The sequence below is a fragment of the Sebastes umbrosus genome, chromosome 6 (assembly GCF_015220745.1).
Source record: "Sebastes umbrosus isolate fSebUmb1 chromosome 6, fSebUmb1.pri, whole genome shotgun sequence".
Taxonomy (NCBI): domain Eukaryota; kingdom Metazoa; phylum Chordata; class Actinopteri; order Perciformes; family Sebastidae; genus Sebastes; species Sebastes umbrosus.
The window spans coordinates 15,540,689-15,554,258 of record NC_051274.1 but is presented as its reverse complement, the minus strand read 5'-3'; the positions used below and the strand labels follow the sequence as shown (position 1 = coordinate 15,554,258).

Genomic DNA, 13,570 nt, shown 5'->3' with positions numbered 1-13,570 from the left:
AATAACAAGCCATTAACGTCACAAAATCTGCTGACTACAGGAAGAAGGGGAGTGGGGATTTTAATTTAATGAGCTTGAGTATATTGCAGTTATTTCAGACTGAAGACATAAAAATGCAGCATAACATTATACTTTCACCATACTTAAAACTGTAAAACGCACCAACAACATTTAACCGTTAGCCATTAACTGCCTAAAATACACAAAATACACTGTGTGGCCTTTAAGTGTAAATTAACAGTTACTGTAACAGCTTCACAAAAATTGGAAATTGGAAAAATATTTTGAATTTATCCTATAAGTATTTATAGACAAAAAAAAAAAAGTAAAGTCTCCTTTCAAATTACACACAGATATCACCCAGCTAATCATTATCTTGTCAAGTTGAAAAAAACATATCACTGTGCATTGTTCTTTCTGTGATGCACTCCCAGAAACACTTCACTTGGTTTGGCACTGTACCTTTTAACTAAAAGGCTATGGAAGGACTTGAGTAGATTTACTATTGATAATATTGACTGATTTCACTTCATGCCTAGATAATGTTTTGTTTGGTTTCAATAAATGTAATGGAAATAAAATCAAAGAATATTATATTATTAACCTAATCTTTTTTCTTTTTTTTTTAAAGCAAAATCTCATATCCACAAATCAAAATGTAATAACTGTAAATCCTCATTTTTATTGTATTTGAAAATGAAACCAAGCAATACATGAAGACTATTTTCTCCTCCAAAAACAAGAAGGCTATCAAGACAAGGATTGTGTGCACATCATTTAATGTATCTGAATGAATGAATGATGTCATCTGGCTTTAAAAAATAAAGTATTCTGTTTCATTTGTAAAAAAAATGTAGACCTATCATGTACTATACATATTCTGCTAGATTTACTATAAAAATCAGTATTGTGTTAACTTGTAACACGGTTGCCACCTCGTGCCTAAAATGACACACACAGTCTAAAGTTATTTTTGATCAGGCACTTTGACGTCCATGTGCCAAACAATCGGGGCCCTGATAAAATACCTCCACTTTTGCTGGGAAATGTAGTGTAAACAGCCGTTGTCTGCACTCTGTGCGGGACGCTCAGTACTACGACTCCCACAAACCCTTGCGGTGGATTCTCTCGTGTGGAGAGAGATGGCGTCTTCTTGAAGCGTACAAACATCGCAAGTTGTTTTGTTGACAAGTGATAAAGGTAAGCTTTAAAGCTTTAAATGTTGTTAAGTTCACCTTCTCTCTGTTGTGTTTGATAAAGGGGAACCGTTTGACTCGAGGGAGGTTTCTGTGTTGAGTGTTTGGGCTGTTTTATTGAAGATAATTAGCCTTTTTGCTAAGTTGTTAGCTAACGTGAGAAGCTAGCTTGTTCATTCTGCATCACATCACTTTAAGTTGTTTACGTCCTTTAAGTGACACGCTGAGCTCTCTGAACAATAATGAACTTTAATATGAAACTAAAACAAGTCTGAAACTTTTACTGTAAGACTATTAGTGCAGGTTACCTCCAGATACCAGCAGGAGAGTTACATTGATGTAAAACACACCGTGGAGTCATTCACTATGTGTGACTGAGAGACTGCAGTGTATTGTCTGTTATCTAAAAACAGCACTACACAATATTCAACTTCAGTTTTAGAATAGAATAGAAAGCTTTATTGTCATTGTATTAAATACAACGAGATTCACAGTTGCCACTTCTGGTCAGAGCTTTAAAACAAAAACTTGACAAGACTAAACGAGGCAGACAAAACATATAACAGGTAAAACACACACACAGTTATAAAGCAAATAAAACAGGTAAAGTAGATGTAATAAATAATTACACCAGAAGTATAAAATATAAAAATAGATGTAATGTAAACAGAGGTAATTGCACTTGTAAAATAGGTGGGGTAGATGTAATAAATAAATTGTAAACTTAAATTCACATTTCATCTATAATTTTTCATCTATAATTTCTATTTTATGGTAAATCTAGCAGAATATGTATAGGTCCACATTTTTTTTTTACAAATGAAACAGAATAACCATTACATGACATTATTCATTCATTCAAATACATTAAATGATGTGCACACATTCATTGTCTTGATAGCCTTCTTGTTTTTGGAGGAGAAAATAATCATCATGTATTGATTGGTTTCATTTTCAAATACAATAAAAATGAGGATTTACAGTTATTAAATTTGGATTTGTGGATATGAGATTTTGCTTAAAAAAAGAAAAAAAGATTAGGTTAATAATATAATATTCTTTGATTTTATTTCTATTAATGCACGCTACCTCCAGATACTAGCAGGAGAATTACATTGATGTAAAATGAAAGCGGACAAGCCAAAAACCTGACACACATGTGTCTTAAACCGTCATTCACTATGTGTGATTTGTTTGTATCTGAGAGACTGCAGTGTATTGTCTGTTATCTAAAAACAGCACTAGACAATATTCAACTTCAAATTTTCATATATAATTTCTATTTTATTGTCCCCCAAGGTAAAACATAATACAAAAAACGCGAAAAACTAAAAACATGTTTTATATTATAATTTAATTACGTAAAACATATGCTAAAACCCATCACACCCAGCCAACATCTGTATGTGGGGCCCATGTGGCCATGGATTGTCCATGGGTTCCATAATGACCCCGTGCCAGTTGTCCTTGTGGGTTTCATGCAGGAGTACAATGGGTGTTTTATGGGCCCAGTCTGGGCAACATACCCAAGACCCCAGGTTTAAGTTCTATGTGGGAACTACATAGGGGCTACATGGCCTGAAATATGGGTTGTAAGTGGGTTTGTCCACAGTTTCCATGTTGGCCCCATGCACTAATGTCCCAGTAGTGACCCAACTAGGACCCACACGGGTAGCCCACATGGGGAGCCCATGTGGGACCTACTTAGTTGATCCAAGTCGGCCCCAGATAAGATGCCCATTTTGGGCCCATACCCACTTGGTACCCAGTAACCCCCAGCATAACCCATGTGGGGCCCACATAACCATGTTGGCTGGGCACAAGCAATTTATGTTAAAGAATGATGTAGTTGGCGCATGTTTAGTGTGACCATCGCTTGTAATACTTTTTGTGTTGCATAATTACATTTTTATGATTTGGCTCTCACCTATCCACCTGGTTACTCCGAGGTGGATGATAATCATCCCGTTATTTCTTCATAACAACCTTCTGTTTTTGGCAGCAAAGAAAATAAAAAATAAATGTGACTTCTTTTATGCTTTGTCTTCTTTCAATCCATGTTCACGTTAATTTATGTAAACAAAATATGTAGTATGACTGCACAAGTTACTTGAACCTCTTATACATTAAAGGTTTAAATTTATGTATTTATGTTCTGTTGGTAAAGTGTTTTTATCTTTTCAATTGCCTATACAGTGTTTTTTTTGTTGTTGTATGGACTTAAGAGTTCAATAAAGTTGGAACATACAACTCGCATTTTGTTGTGCTGATGCTTAGCACTATAGTGAATGTGATTGGTGGACTACAACAAAAAAGTACCCCATTTTTCACTAACCAAGTACAAACTACCATCATGTATTATACATAGCCTGGATTGTGCTCACTGTCTTATCTGTAAAAGAAGGTTTGCTCAAAGGTTACCTTGTTAGAAAAAACTGTTAAAGCAAATTTAAATTTAACAGCATAACTGTGGGCTCTTCATTTATTTATGGCTTCTCAAAAGTAATAGAGTACTATTCTTTATAAAAAACCTGCCCAAGTGAATGTCAAATAGCAGATGTTAACAGTAACAACATGCTCTTTGTGTTTGCAGATGGTAGCCGACCCCACAGACAAGAAGGATGCTGAATCCTCAGGGTCCAAAGACAGGGAGAAGAGGCGCAGCCGTTCACGAGAACGTAAAGTCTCACCTTTACGCAAACGCAATCGATCTCGTGAACGAAATCGTTCTAAGTCTCCAGAAAGGTAACTTAAGTTCTAATTGTTGTGATTTTTGTTGGGCTGTCCTCGAACAAAGAAATTCTTAGTCAAATAACACGTCATATGTTTTTGTCAACTAATCGATTTAATCATAAGATCTGTAAAACTGAGTTTCTCCACAAAGAATCACACAAAAACAACACTTTAAATCTTGTGTTTACCAGAGATGTGCTCAATAGTGTCTCGGAAAGTAGTCATTCAGCATGAAAATCATAAAAAAAAGAATAATCAACTAAAGAAATCTTAGTTGACTGAGACAAAAACAACTTATTAGTCGACAAATCGAGTACGAGGGGGCAGCCCTAAATTTTTGCACACACAGAGCATTTGTCTTATTTTTAAAAAATGTAAACATTGCATCTGATTTGTATTATAATGACAGAGACCGACGCATGAAAGACAAAGACAGAGACAAGGAGCGTGACAGAGACAAGGACAGAGAGAGGGGCCGTAATAAGGAAAGAGATGGCCATCGACGTGATAAAGATCGTCGTGACAGGTAATGCTGAAGAAGGATCACGTGACATGTAAATGATGATTCACCTTCTTCGGAAAAAAACAAAAAAAGTTTTGTCCACAACTCTGAAGATTCTCAAACAACTGTATAATCATTCACATTTATGCTACGTTCATGTCATATCGGAGAAATTATATTAATAATGCAGAAGTGTCAAGCAAACGTGGATGCTTTATGTCAGTCAAATGCTAAGCTATCTGTAGCTATGTTTTTTATTTATATTTACGAAGGTGTTGGTTAATAAAAGATGTTTCTTTTTATGGTTCCTTTTTAATCATTGGATGTGTATGAGTAGGTTAGGTTACAATGAACATTTTGTTTTGGAATTATACACTGAAATTAGTAAAACAAACAAGGAAAGAGTTTGTTATTATTATTTTGAAGACATTTGTTTAAATTCACTTTCCTTTGTAGAAGTCTCTCACCCAAGTCAAAGGAGGCCAAATTAAAGAGAGAAAAGGATATAAAAACAGAAGAGGATGAAGATGAAAAAAAGAAGAAAGAGAAGGTAAAAATCTGGTTTTGCTGAATCTTTCATAGCGTTACATCGTTTCTTAGGTTCTTATTTTGGGTGTTTTGACCCTTGTTGCTTCTGTTCAGGTCCAACCTTTATCTTTGGAAGAGCTTCTCGCCAAGAAGAAGGCAGAAGAGGAAGCAGAGGCAAAGGTGAGAAGTTTCCTGAGGTTCACATTTGTCTTTTTGATTTTTTTTTTTACCCAGTTTTATTTTTTCCTCACATCTTTTTTTATTTTGCCCTTTTTCAGCCCAAGTTCCTCTCCAAGGCAGAACGAGAAGCCGAGGCCATTAAACGGAGGGAGCTACAGACGGAGGAAAGGAGGAAATTGTTGGAAGATGACAGGAAGAAGAGGAGGATGTTCCAGGACATGGGTAGAAAAATGCTGGGTACGTATCAGCCTCTGGTTCGTTCAGTTTCAAACAATCTGCATGCTGTTTATAGAAGCATGATGATGGGAACTGAGAGTGTGTGTTTACAGAGGACCCCCAGGAAAGGGAGAGACGAGAGCGAAGAGAGCGAATGGAGCGAGAAAACAACGGGAATGAAGACGATGATGGACGACAAAAGCTCAGAGAGGAGAAAGATAAAAGCAAAGAGCTCCACGCCATCAAGGTTAGTCGGGAGAAATAGTGGTGCGCAGATGAAATGGTGGCTGTGACCGACAATTTTAAATGTTATATAGATTTGCATTAAACTGAGTCTGAAGCCCCATTAGGACCGCCATACTCACTGGTCCTCTTGTAATTTAAATCCTGTCCGGAGCAAGGTCCTTGTATTTTAAAGTGGATCCCTGAGTTTTGCCAAAGAGCTGCTTGTTAGGGCTGCACGATATTGGAAAAAACTGACATTACAATATTTTTTTCTGCTATATATATTTTTGGTTATGAAAATAAATTCACCCTCGTTTGTTTTAAAGTTAAATGTTTCAATCTACACTTTGAGAGCAAATTAAGAGGCTTGATAAACAATTTTGTACTCTAGTAAACAATTTAATTCATAAACACATGGTTTTATAGATATGAATGTTGATGACAGCAAAAAAGTCACACCGACAAAGCGGGGTAAATGAGACAGGGTCCGTGTTTCAAGACGGGTGGGGTGGGTTGCTAACACCGCTGCCTACCCCTCGCTCTGATGACAGACTGCCCCGGTTAACAGTCGCACAGGGAGCCCCGTGCCTCGGAGGGAGAGCGGTGAGGATGAGAGGTGTTGTAAAGCACAAAGTCAGAGCCGTGAGCCACTTCGCCCCAGGCCTTTCCAAGCTAACCTAGAGCTGGTCGTGGTGCACAAGGAGGAAATGCCAGCCACCATGACCGTCTCTGACCTGCCAAGTTGAATCTTCCGGGCAGACGGGCAAAACGAGTAATGCAGTATATTACTCTTCTACTCTAGACTACAGTCGCAACATTCAGGAAAGTTTTTCACAGACTGTTGCTGTAGGGTGTGCAGCGGCAGGACAGCTCCCCAAAAGTGAAGCCAACACATCTCAATCACACCCTGGTGACTGACTGTTAGTTTAGGAAGCGTTCGTTATGATATGCAGCTGAGTTTTCTACGGGTGGAGCACGCATTGTAAACGACAATATCACAGGTGATCATGTTCATTTAATTGAGGGAAGCCAAAATCATGATCCTGATTAATATTCGATTAATTGTGCAGCCCTACTTTTGGTATTCAAGCACTGCAAACTGCAAACACGATCCGACTGTGTATTAAATTCCAACATTTGTAATTTACTAAATTTAATATCTGATCTTTACAGGAGCGTTACCTGGGCGGGCTCAAGAAACGCCGGAGAACTCGTCACCTGAATGACAGGAAGTTTGTGTTCGAGTGGGACGCATCTGAAGACACCTCAGTCGACTACAACCCGATGTGAGCAAATATGAACTCATTGTATCACTGCAATGTGTGTCTGTTGAAAAGAAGTAGGTTCTTTGTTTTGTTTTGAATGTGTGCCAGTCTGAACAGTAAGATGTTCCCAATCTGTCTCCCAGTTACAAAGAAAAGCACCACGTGCAGCTCTACGGACGAGGCTTCATCGCCGGCATCGACTTGAAGCAGCAGAAAAGAGAGCAGTCACGTTTCTATGGTGATCTGATGGAGAAAAGGCGAACGCTGGAAGAGAAGGAGCAGGAAGAGTGAGTAAAACATGGAGATGAGCTCTGCTCTGTTTGTGGCTTTAAAGGGGATAGTGGTGGTTTTCAAAAGCAAGGTTTAAGTTTTTATACCTAATCCCAAAAATATTGTATGTGTATTAAATAACACAGTTTAAAAATGTGTTTATGTAATCAAAAATGGTTGTCAGACACTAAGCAGACACAATTTGTAATGACTCAACAACTTACTGACAGTATCTTTATTCTCTCCTCTCAGGGTAAGACTGAAGAAGATGCGTAAGAAGGAAGCGAAGCAGCGCTGGGACGACAGACACTGGTCTCAGAAGAAGCTGGACGAGATGACGGACAGAGACTGGCGAATCTTCAGAGAGGACTACAGCATCACCACCAAGGGAGGAAAGATCCCCAACCCCATCAGGAACTGGAAGGAGTACTGCCTGCCCGACCACATCCTGGAGGTCATCGAGAAGTGTGGCTACAAGGTCGGCATACTGAGTTTTCATAAGAGGAATATGAGTCTTTGTAAATTTAACAACAATTACATGTAAATCTTTTGTTTAAAAAGTTAAGTAAAATGCTCATGATTGTAATTGTTACAATTTATTTATTTGAATTTTTTTATTTTCTTCTAATTGGCCTCCCAACTCATATCCTCACTGTTTTTCACTGGTCCAAGTAAATTTAATCACTAAGAATGCCTTTTCTCTTTTAAAATCCAGGATCCGACACCTATTCAGAGGCAGGCCATTCCTATTGGTTTACAGAACCGTGACATCATTGGTGTGGCCGAGACAGGTAGCGGTAAAACGGCTGCTTTCCTGATTCCACTGCTCGTCTGGATCACCACCCTGCCAAAGATCGACAGGTAACACAGCCCAAATAATCTCAAGTAAACCCAATAATAACTACATTTTCTTTACTCACATAACCGTCTGTTACACTCCTTTGCTCTCTGATTGGCTGTTAATGCAGGATTGAGGACTCAGACCAGGGTCCTTACGCTGTGATCCTGGCTCCGACTCGTGAGTTGGCGCAGCAGATTGAAGAGGAGACCTTAAAGTTTGGTAAACCGCTCGGCATCCGCACAGTGGCCGTGATTGGAGGAATCTCCAGGGAGGACCAGGGCTTCCGTCTCAGGATGGGCTGTGAGGTGAAACATTCAGCATTTACACTCGTGTTTCTTTTGGAGTCAAGTAGAAATGTGTAATCTTAACATCCAGCAAGCGGCAAATACCACTAAAGTCTGTTCTGTTACTCTCTGTGATTAATTACAGTCTTGATTTATTTAGTTTGAAACAAAATGTTGAATAAATAAGTAATTATTTATTATATTCTCCAACACTAAGCCCTAAATATCAGTACACCTAGTTAGTTCCAGCACGAAGTATACTTTTCGGGGATATAAATATCTCTGTTGCCTGTCAAGATAAACACACAGACTGATTTCTAATGCAGCGTCTCTTGGCAGGAAGCCTACTCCGCCTTTACATTACACAAAGGTAACAATGCTTCGTACACAAAACGCAAACATTCACCCACCGTGTGTTTCCCTTCTCTAACAGATTGTAATCGCCACCCCCGGTCGTCTGATCGATGTGCTGGAGAACCGCTACCTGGTCCTGGGCCGCTGCACATACGTGGTCCTGGATGAGGCCGATCGTATGATTGACATGGGCTTCGAGCCCGACGTCCAGAAGATTCTGGAGTACATCCCAGTGACCAATCAGAAACCAGACACCGACGAAGCAGAGGACCCCGAGAAAATGATGATGAACTTTGAATCTGGAAAACATAAATACAGACAAGTATGTTTATCTTTCAAACGTGTTAATTTATAAAAAAAAGAGTGTTGTGTAGGTTTGTTGTGTAGGTGTCAGGTGCTCGCACTGTTTATTTGTGTTTTCAAGCTTTATCCTTTTGCACCTTTCAGACGGTCATGTTCACAGCCACCATGCCTCCAGCTGTGGAAAGGCTGGCCAGGAGCTACTTGAGACGTCCTGCTGTGGTGTACATCGGGTCTGCCGGCAAACCTCACGAGAGAGTCGAACAGAAGGTGTTGCTCATGTCAGAGGGAGAGAAGAGGTGAGAAAGACACAAACGTAAAACTGTAAACATCAAACGTATCATTTATCTTTGTTAAAAGTGTTAAACTGAGTGGTTTTGGATTGTGTGTGCCGCGCAGGAAGAAGCTGCTGGAGGTGTTGTCGCATGGCTTCGAGCCTCCCATCATCATCTTCGTCAACCAGAAGAAGGGTTGTGACGTGCTGGCGAAGTCTCTGGAGAAGATGGGGGTAAGTTGCTGTAGACTGGACCAGTGGGGCCAAAACTTTTATTATTGGGTTTTACAGAATTATACAACATTTATTATTATTGTATCACGTACAAATACAGCTGCCTTTTTATATAATGTGCCATCAAGGAACAAAGACATGTATGTTTATAAAGAAGTGGAGAGAAAAACTGTCTTTAAAGCAACAACACTTTTTTCTTTATAACATTAAATGTTTGTGTTCATTAAATAAGCTACAGTTTAAGTTAGGAGATGACATTTGGTGCAAACATGGTCGAATTTAATTTAATTTTAGTTTTCAGAAAGTTTTAGTTTTCATATATTTAATTTTAGTCTTACAGTCTTTTTAGTCTGTTTTTGGGCCAACTCACAGAAGTATGTAGCTACATATGCAGTACATACAAAATACATGGTATTACTATGGCCATATTGTGTAATGTTTAATCTTTACGCTACCTTAGTGAAGTAATTGTGGCATAATGCCATCTCCTGGAACGTCAAGTCCGTTCAATTTTTGTGGTTCAATGTCATGAGAGTTGTAGGAAATTCATGCCGTCTCCTTTTTTTGGTTGTGATATATTATAGCTAAAAAAAATAGAACTGAAATGTATTAACGTTCATTTGTATTTTATTTGAATAATTCTTTTTAACCAGGCAAAATCTTGTCTTTTTAGTTTTCTTAAAGAATATAGTTTTTATTTAGTTTCAGTTTACTTAAGATATTTTCACTGCTTTTTCGTTTTCGTTTCAGTTAACTATAATAACCATTGTCCATGAGTCTCAACTGTACTTTCTGTTTAGTGCTAATTAGTAAATGTTGCTAAACAACTTCATATTAGCATTGTCATTGTGAGCATGCTAACGTCAGAGTTTTAATGTACTGAAATTTGATCAAAAATGTGCAGTAAAATCTTAGTACGCACTTTGGGAACCACTGGACTCCACTTTCTCAAATGGCTCATGTCAGTGAGCTGGATTTCCTCCTAAAATGCTGAAAATATAAAACAAAATTTAACGTCGGTTGTCTTCTTCACGCAGTACAATGCTTGCACGCTGCACGGTGGCAAAGGCCAGGAGCAGCGAGAGTTTGCGCTCTCCAACCTCAAGGCGGGAGCCAAAGACATCCTGGTGGCCACAGACGTTGCTGGTCGAGGTATCGATATCCAGGACGTCTCCATGGTGCTTAACTACGACATGGCTAAGAACATTGAAGGTAAGAGGCCTCATTCTCAGTATTTACTTTCTCTTTATTGTCTGTATTTTTATTTTACATTCAACATTGTAATTTGTTATTTATTTGGGGAAAACAGTGTTGTAGTTAAGAATTAATTAACAGTATTTATTAAGCCATGTTCTTGTCCTCCTCCTGTAGATTACATCCATCGTATCGGTCGTACGGGTCGTGCTGGAAAGAGCGGTGTGGCCATGACTTTCCTCACCAAAGAGGACTCGGCGGTGTTCTACGACCTGAAGCAGGCGTTCCTGGAGAGCCCGGTCTCCAACTGCCCTCCGGAGCTGACCAACCACCCGGACGCTCAGCACAAACCTGGAACCATCCTGACCAAGAAGAGACGCGAGGAGACCATCTTTGCCTGATTTATCCCAACTGTTTCCACACAAGTAGGACTTTATACACTGAACACACACATCAGGGTCTCAAACTGTTTTAACGTGTTGTAGCTGAACAGTCTCTATTTTGCCTTCAGGATTTAATCTCCAGGAAAGATTTCTTGGTTCTTTTTCCACCTTGCCTCCCTTGCTTTCGATCCATTATAGTCTCTGGTAACGTTGCAGAAATCATCGCCGCACTGGTTTGGGGATTTTAAGGCTCAAACGTGGGCAGCTTGTCATCGATCATCGAGTGTGAATTTGAATATTTGTACTCATTCAAAGATGTGTAACTGTGTACTCCGTGGTAGATGTTTTGTTTTGCTTCTGTAAACATGAAGAGATGATGTAACTGATCTGCACTGTATAAAAGCTACTCTTCAGTTATCAGATGTGATAAATACCAGCCAGGATGTGAGTGGAGATGAGTAGTAAGTGCTATGTTTTTATGAATTTTCTGTTACCCATAATTTGAGTTTCATGACTGTTTAAGAGACCAATGCCAGAAGTGACGGTCATTTTCTTTTGCATCCTCTGACTAAATTGCAATTCATCGTTTTAAATATAAACATTTGTATGAAGTGAATGCAGCACATATGAGTGATATCTTGGCTCATAACTGTCTAAAGACTTTTTCAATAGTGTTGTGCTCAATCTTGCGATGCTGTAAAGGGGTTGAAATCTTCCATCATGTACAAAAGAGCAAGCTTAAAGCACCCCAACATAGAGGCACGGGAGTAGTGTGGAGTTTTGATTAAAAATACTTTATTGGTTACATGGCTTGTTCACCAAACATTTTCAAAAAAACGGTTTTGATCTCGTCAAACCAAACCAGGAGGTAATTCCTGAGTCTGACTTTTTTTAAAGGGACTGTTTGTAACTTTGTAAGCGTATAAATGTAGCAGGTCGGCACACATGCGCGCTCGCGTGTGGCCGGAGCCTTGTCTCCTCTGCCTGCTCGCCTTCACTCAGACAGAGCGCGCGTTCTCGCGTACTCGCTCCACCTCTAGACGTGAACGCGCGCTCACGCCACACTGCAGGAGAGTTAGTTTAGCTCTGAGAATATCTAGTGAATGTACAGTGGACGTTTGTGCAGAAATAACTGCTGCAGCTCCTACAGAGAGAAACGTTACCGTCTCCCTCCTGCGCCCGCAGGGAGACACCGGGTGCCGGTGTCACGGTTCACATTTCTCTCTGCTGAGTCACGTCACTTCACAAGACACAGAAAACCTCTGTTGGTGCGCGCTGTGTCAGTGAATGCAAGCAGGCAGCGGAGGAGAGGCTCCGGTTGCCGGTGTCTCCCTGCGGGCGCAGGAGGGTGAGGCAGGAAAAGCCAACACTAGGATCAGATCTAAATCATGTTCATGGAGAGACCTTCGTCTGGTCAGCTAACATTACTGCCGAGCAGCTGAAATATAGAGTGATATTGTGGTTTTAGCTGACGTGTGTCGCCTCACTGTTTTGAGTGATGCTCGTTCAGGTATATTTAGAGCGAGCAAGCGCGAGCCCGACGCTGACTTTCGTTGATTTCACGGCCACAGGTGTCGCTGTTAAGCAGCAATTCTGAAAGTTACAAACAGTCCCCTTTAAATGCGTTCATTCAGGTACGTGTGTGTCCTGCTTGGATAACTGGAACCGCAGGTGGTGTATTGGCAGATGATGTGGATTTATTCAGAAATATGAACCCAAAAAGTTTTGATCAGAAACGCTCCAAAAGGCAAAAAAACAATCACAAAATAAAGGTAAACATTGTACAGTATGTTTTTGAGTTACCTGCCGAGGCTGATTAATAATAATAAATTATGAACAAGCCATGTAACCAGTAAAGGCTTTTAATCAAAACTCTGTGTTACTCCTGCTGCTGCCTGAAGTTTGCCCTTATGTTAAAAGGTGCGTTTGTTTTTTTACCTCTGTGGTACTGAATGTATAAATAACCAGTCAGATTATCTCTGAATTTCATAGACAACAGCTGCCAACCACCATCTTTGTGTTTTAAAGGGATATTTTGGGTGTTTTGAAGTGGGGTTGTGTGAGGTACTTCTCCATAGTCAGTGTATTACCTACAGTAGACGACGGTCAGCACGCACCCAGTTTGGAGAAACAGACAGGAGTGAAAGCACAGAACCAAAGCAATGTTTTTTTTTCGCCGCGTTACCTTGCCGTGAGAAAGCACTACAGTCTATGTTTCTGACGGGGAACTGAAGCTGTTATCTATGCTTTCACCAAACCAACCAAAAAAATCGGTAATTTTCCTTTGCAGAACACGGGAGTGATCGAGTTGCCTCGATCGGTTAGTTTGTTTGTGTTATTGTGACTATGGTTAGTTCGAATTCACCAGCAACCCCCCCCCCCCACCCCCCACCCCCACCCCCCGTGTTCTGCAAGGTAAAATTGCTGTTTTTTTCCAATGGAGTCTGGTAATTTTGGCGAGAGCATAGATGGATACAACGGCTTCAGTTCGCCATCAGAGAGGGCTGTCTGGTGGCAAGGTAAAGCGGTGAAAATATTCTAAATATAGTGCACATTATTGATTTTTTTAGGTGAGCCTTTCTTTTAGGTGG

At 39.9% G+C, this 13,570-nt stretch overlaps 1 protein-coding gene across 3 annotated transcripts; it reads left to right on the top strand.

Moving 5' to 3' along the window:
* The first annotated feature begins 1,043 nt into the window (after nt 1-1,043).
* Nucleotides 1,044-11,599, top strand: ddx23 (DEAD (Asp-Glu-Ala-Asp) box polypeptide 23). 3 transcript variants are annotated; one of them, XM_037772941.1, is made up of 17 exons: nt 1,044-1,200; nt 3,790-3,941; nt 4,339-4,455; nt 4,891-4,981; nt 5,074-5,139; nt 5,238-5,376; nt 5,469-5,602; nt 6,754-6,866; nt 6,989-7,132; nt 7,368-7,593; nt 7,831-7,976; nt 8,084-8,261; nt 8,674-8,916; nt 9,042-9,193; nt 9,294-9,402; nt 10,440-10,614; nt 10,774-11,599. In XM_037772941.1, the coding sequence occupies exons 2-17, from the start codon at nt 3,790-3,792 to the stop codon at nt 10,995-10,997; spliced, it is 2,409 nt and encodes an 802-aa protein (XP_037628869.1). In that variant the 5' UTR covers nt 1,044-1,200; the 3' UTR covers nt 10,998-11,599. The 3 variants fall into 3 exon arrangements, with proteins under 3 accessions (XP_037628869.1, XP_037628867.1, XP_037628868.1); XM_037772939.1 differs by having other exon boundaries at nt 4,888-4,981; nt 10,774-10,997; XM_037772940.1 differs by lacking the exon at nt 1,044-1,200 and having other exon boundaries at nt 4,888-4,981.
* Nucleotides 11,600-13,570: the final 1,971 nt, after the last annotated feature.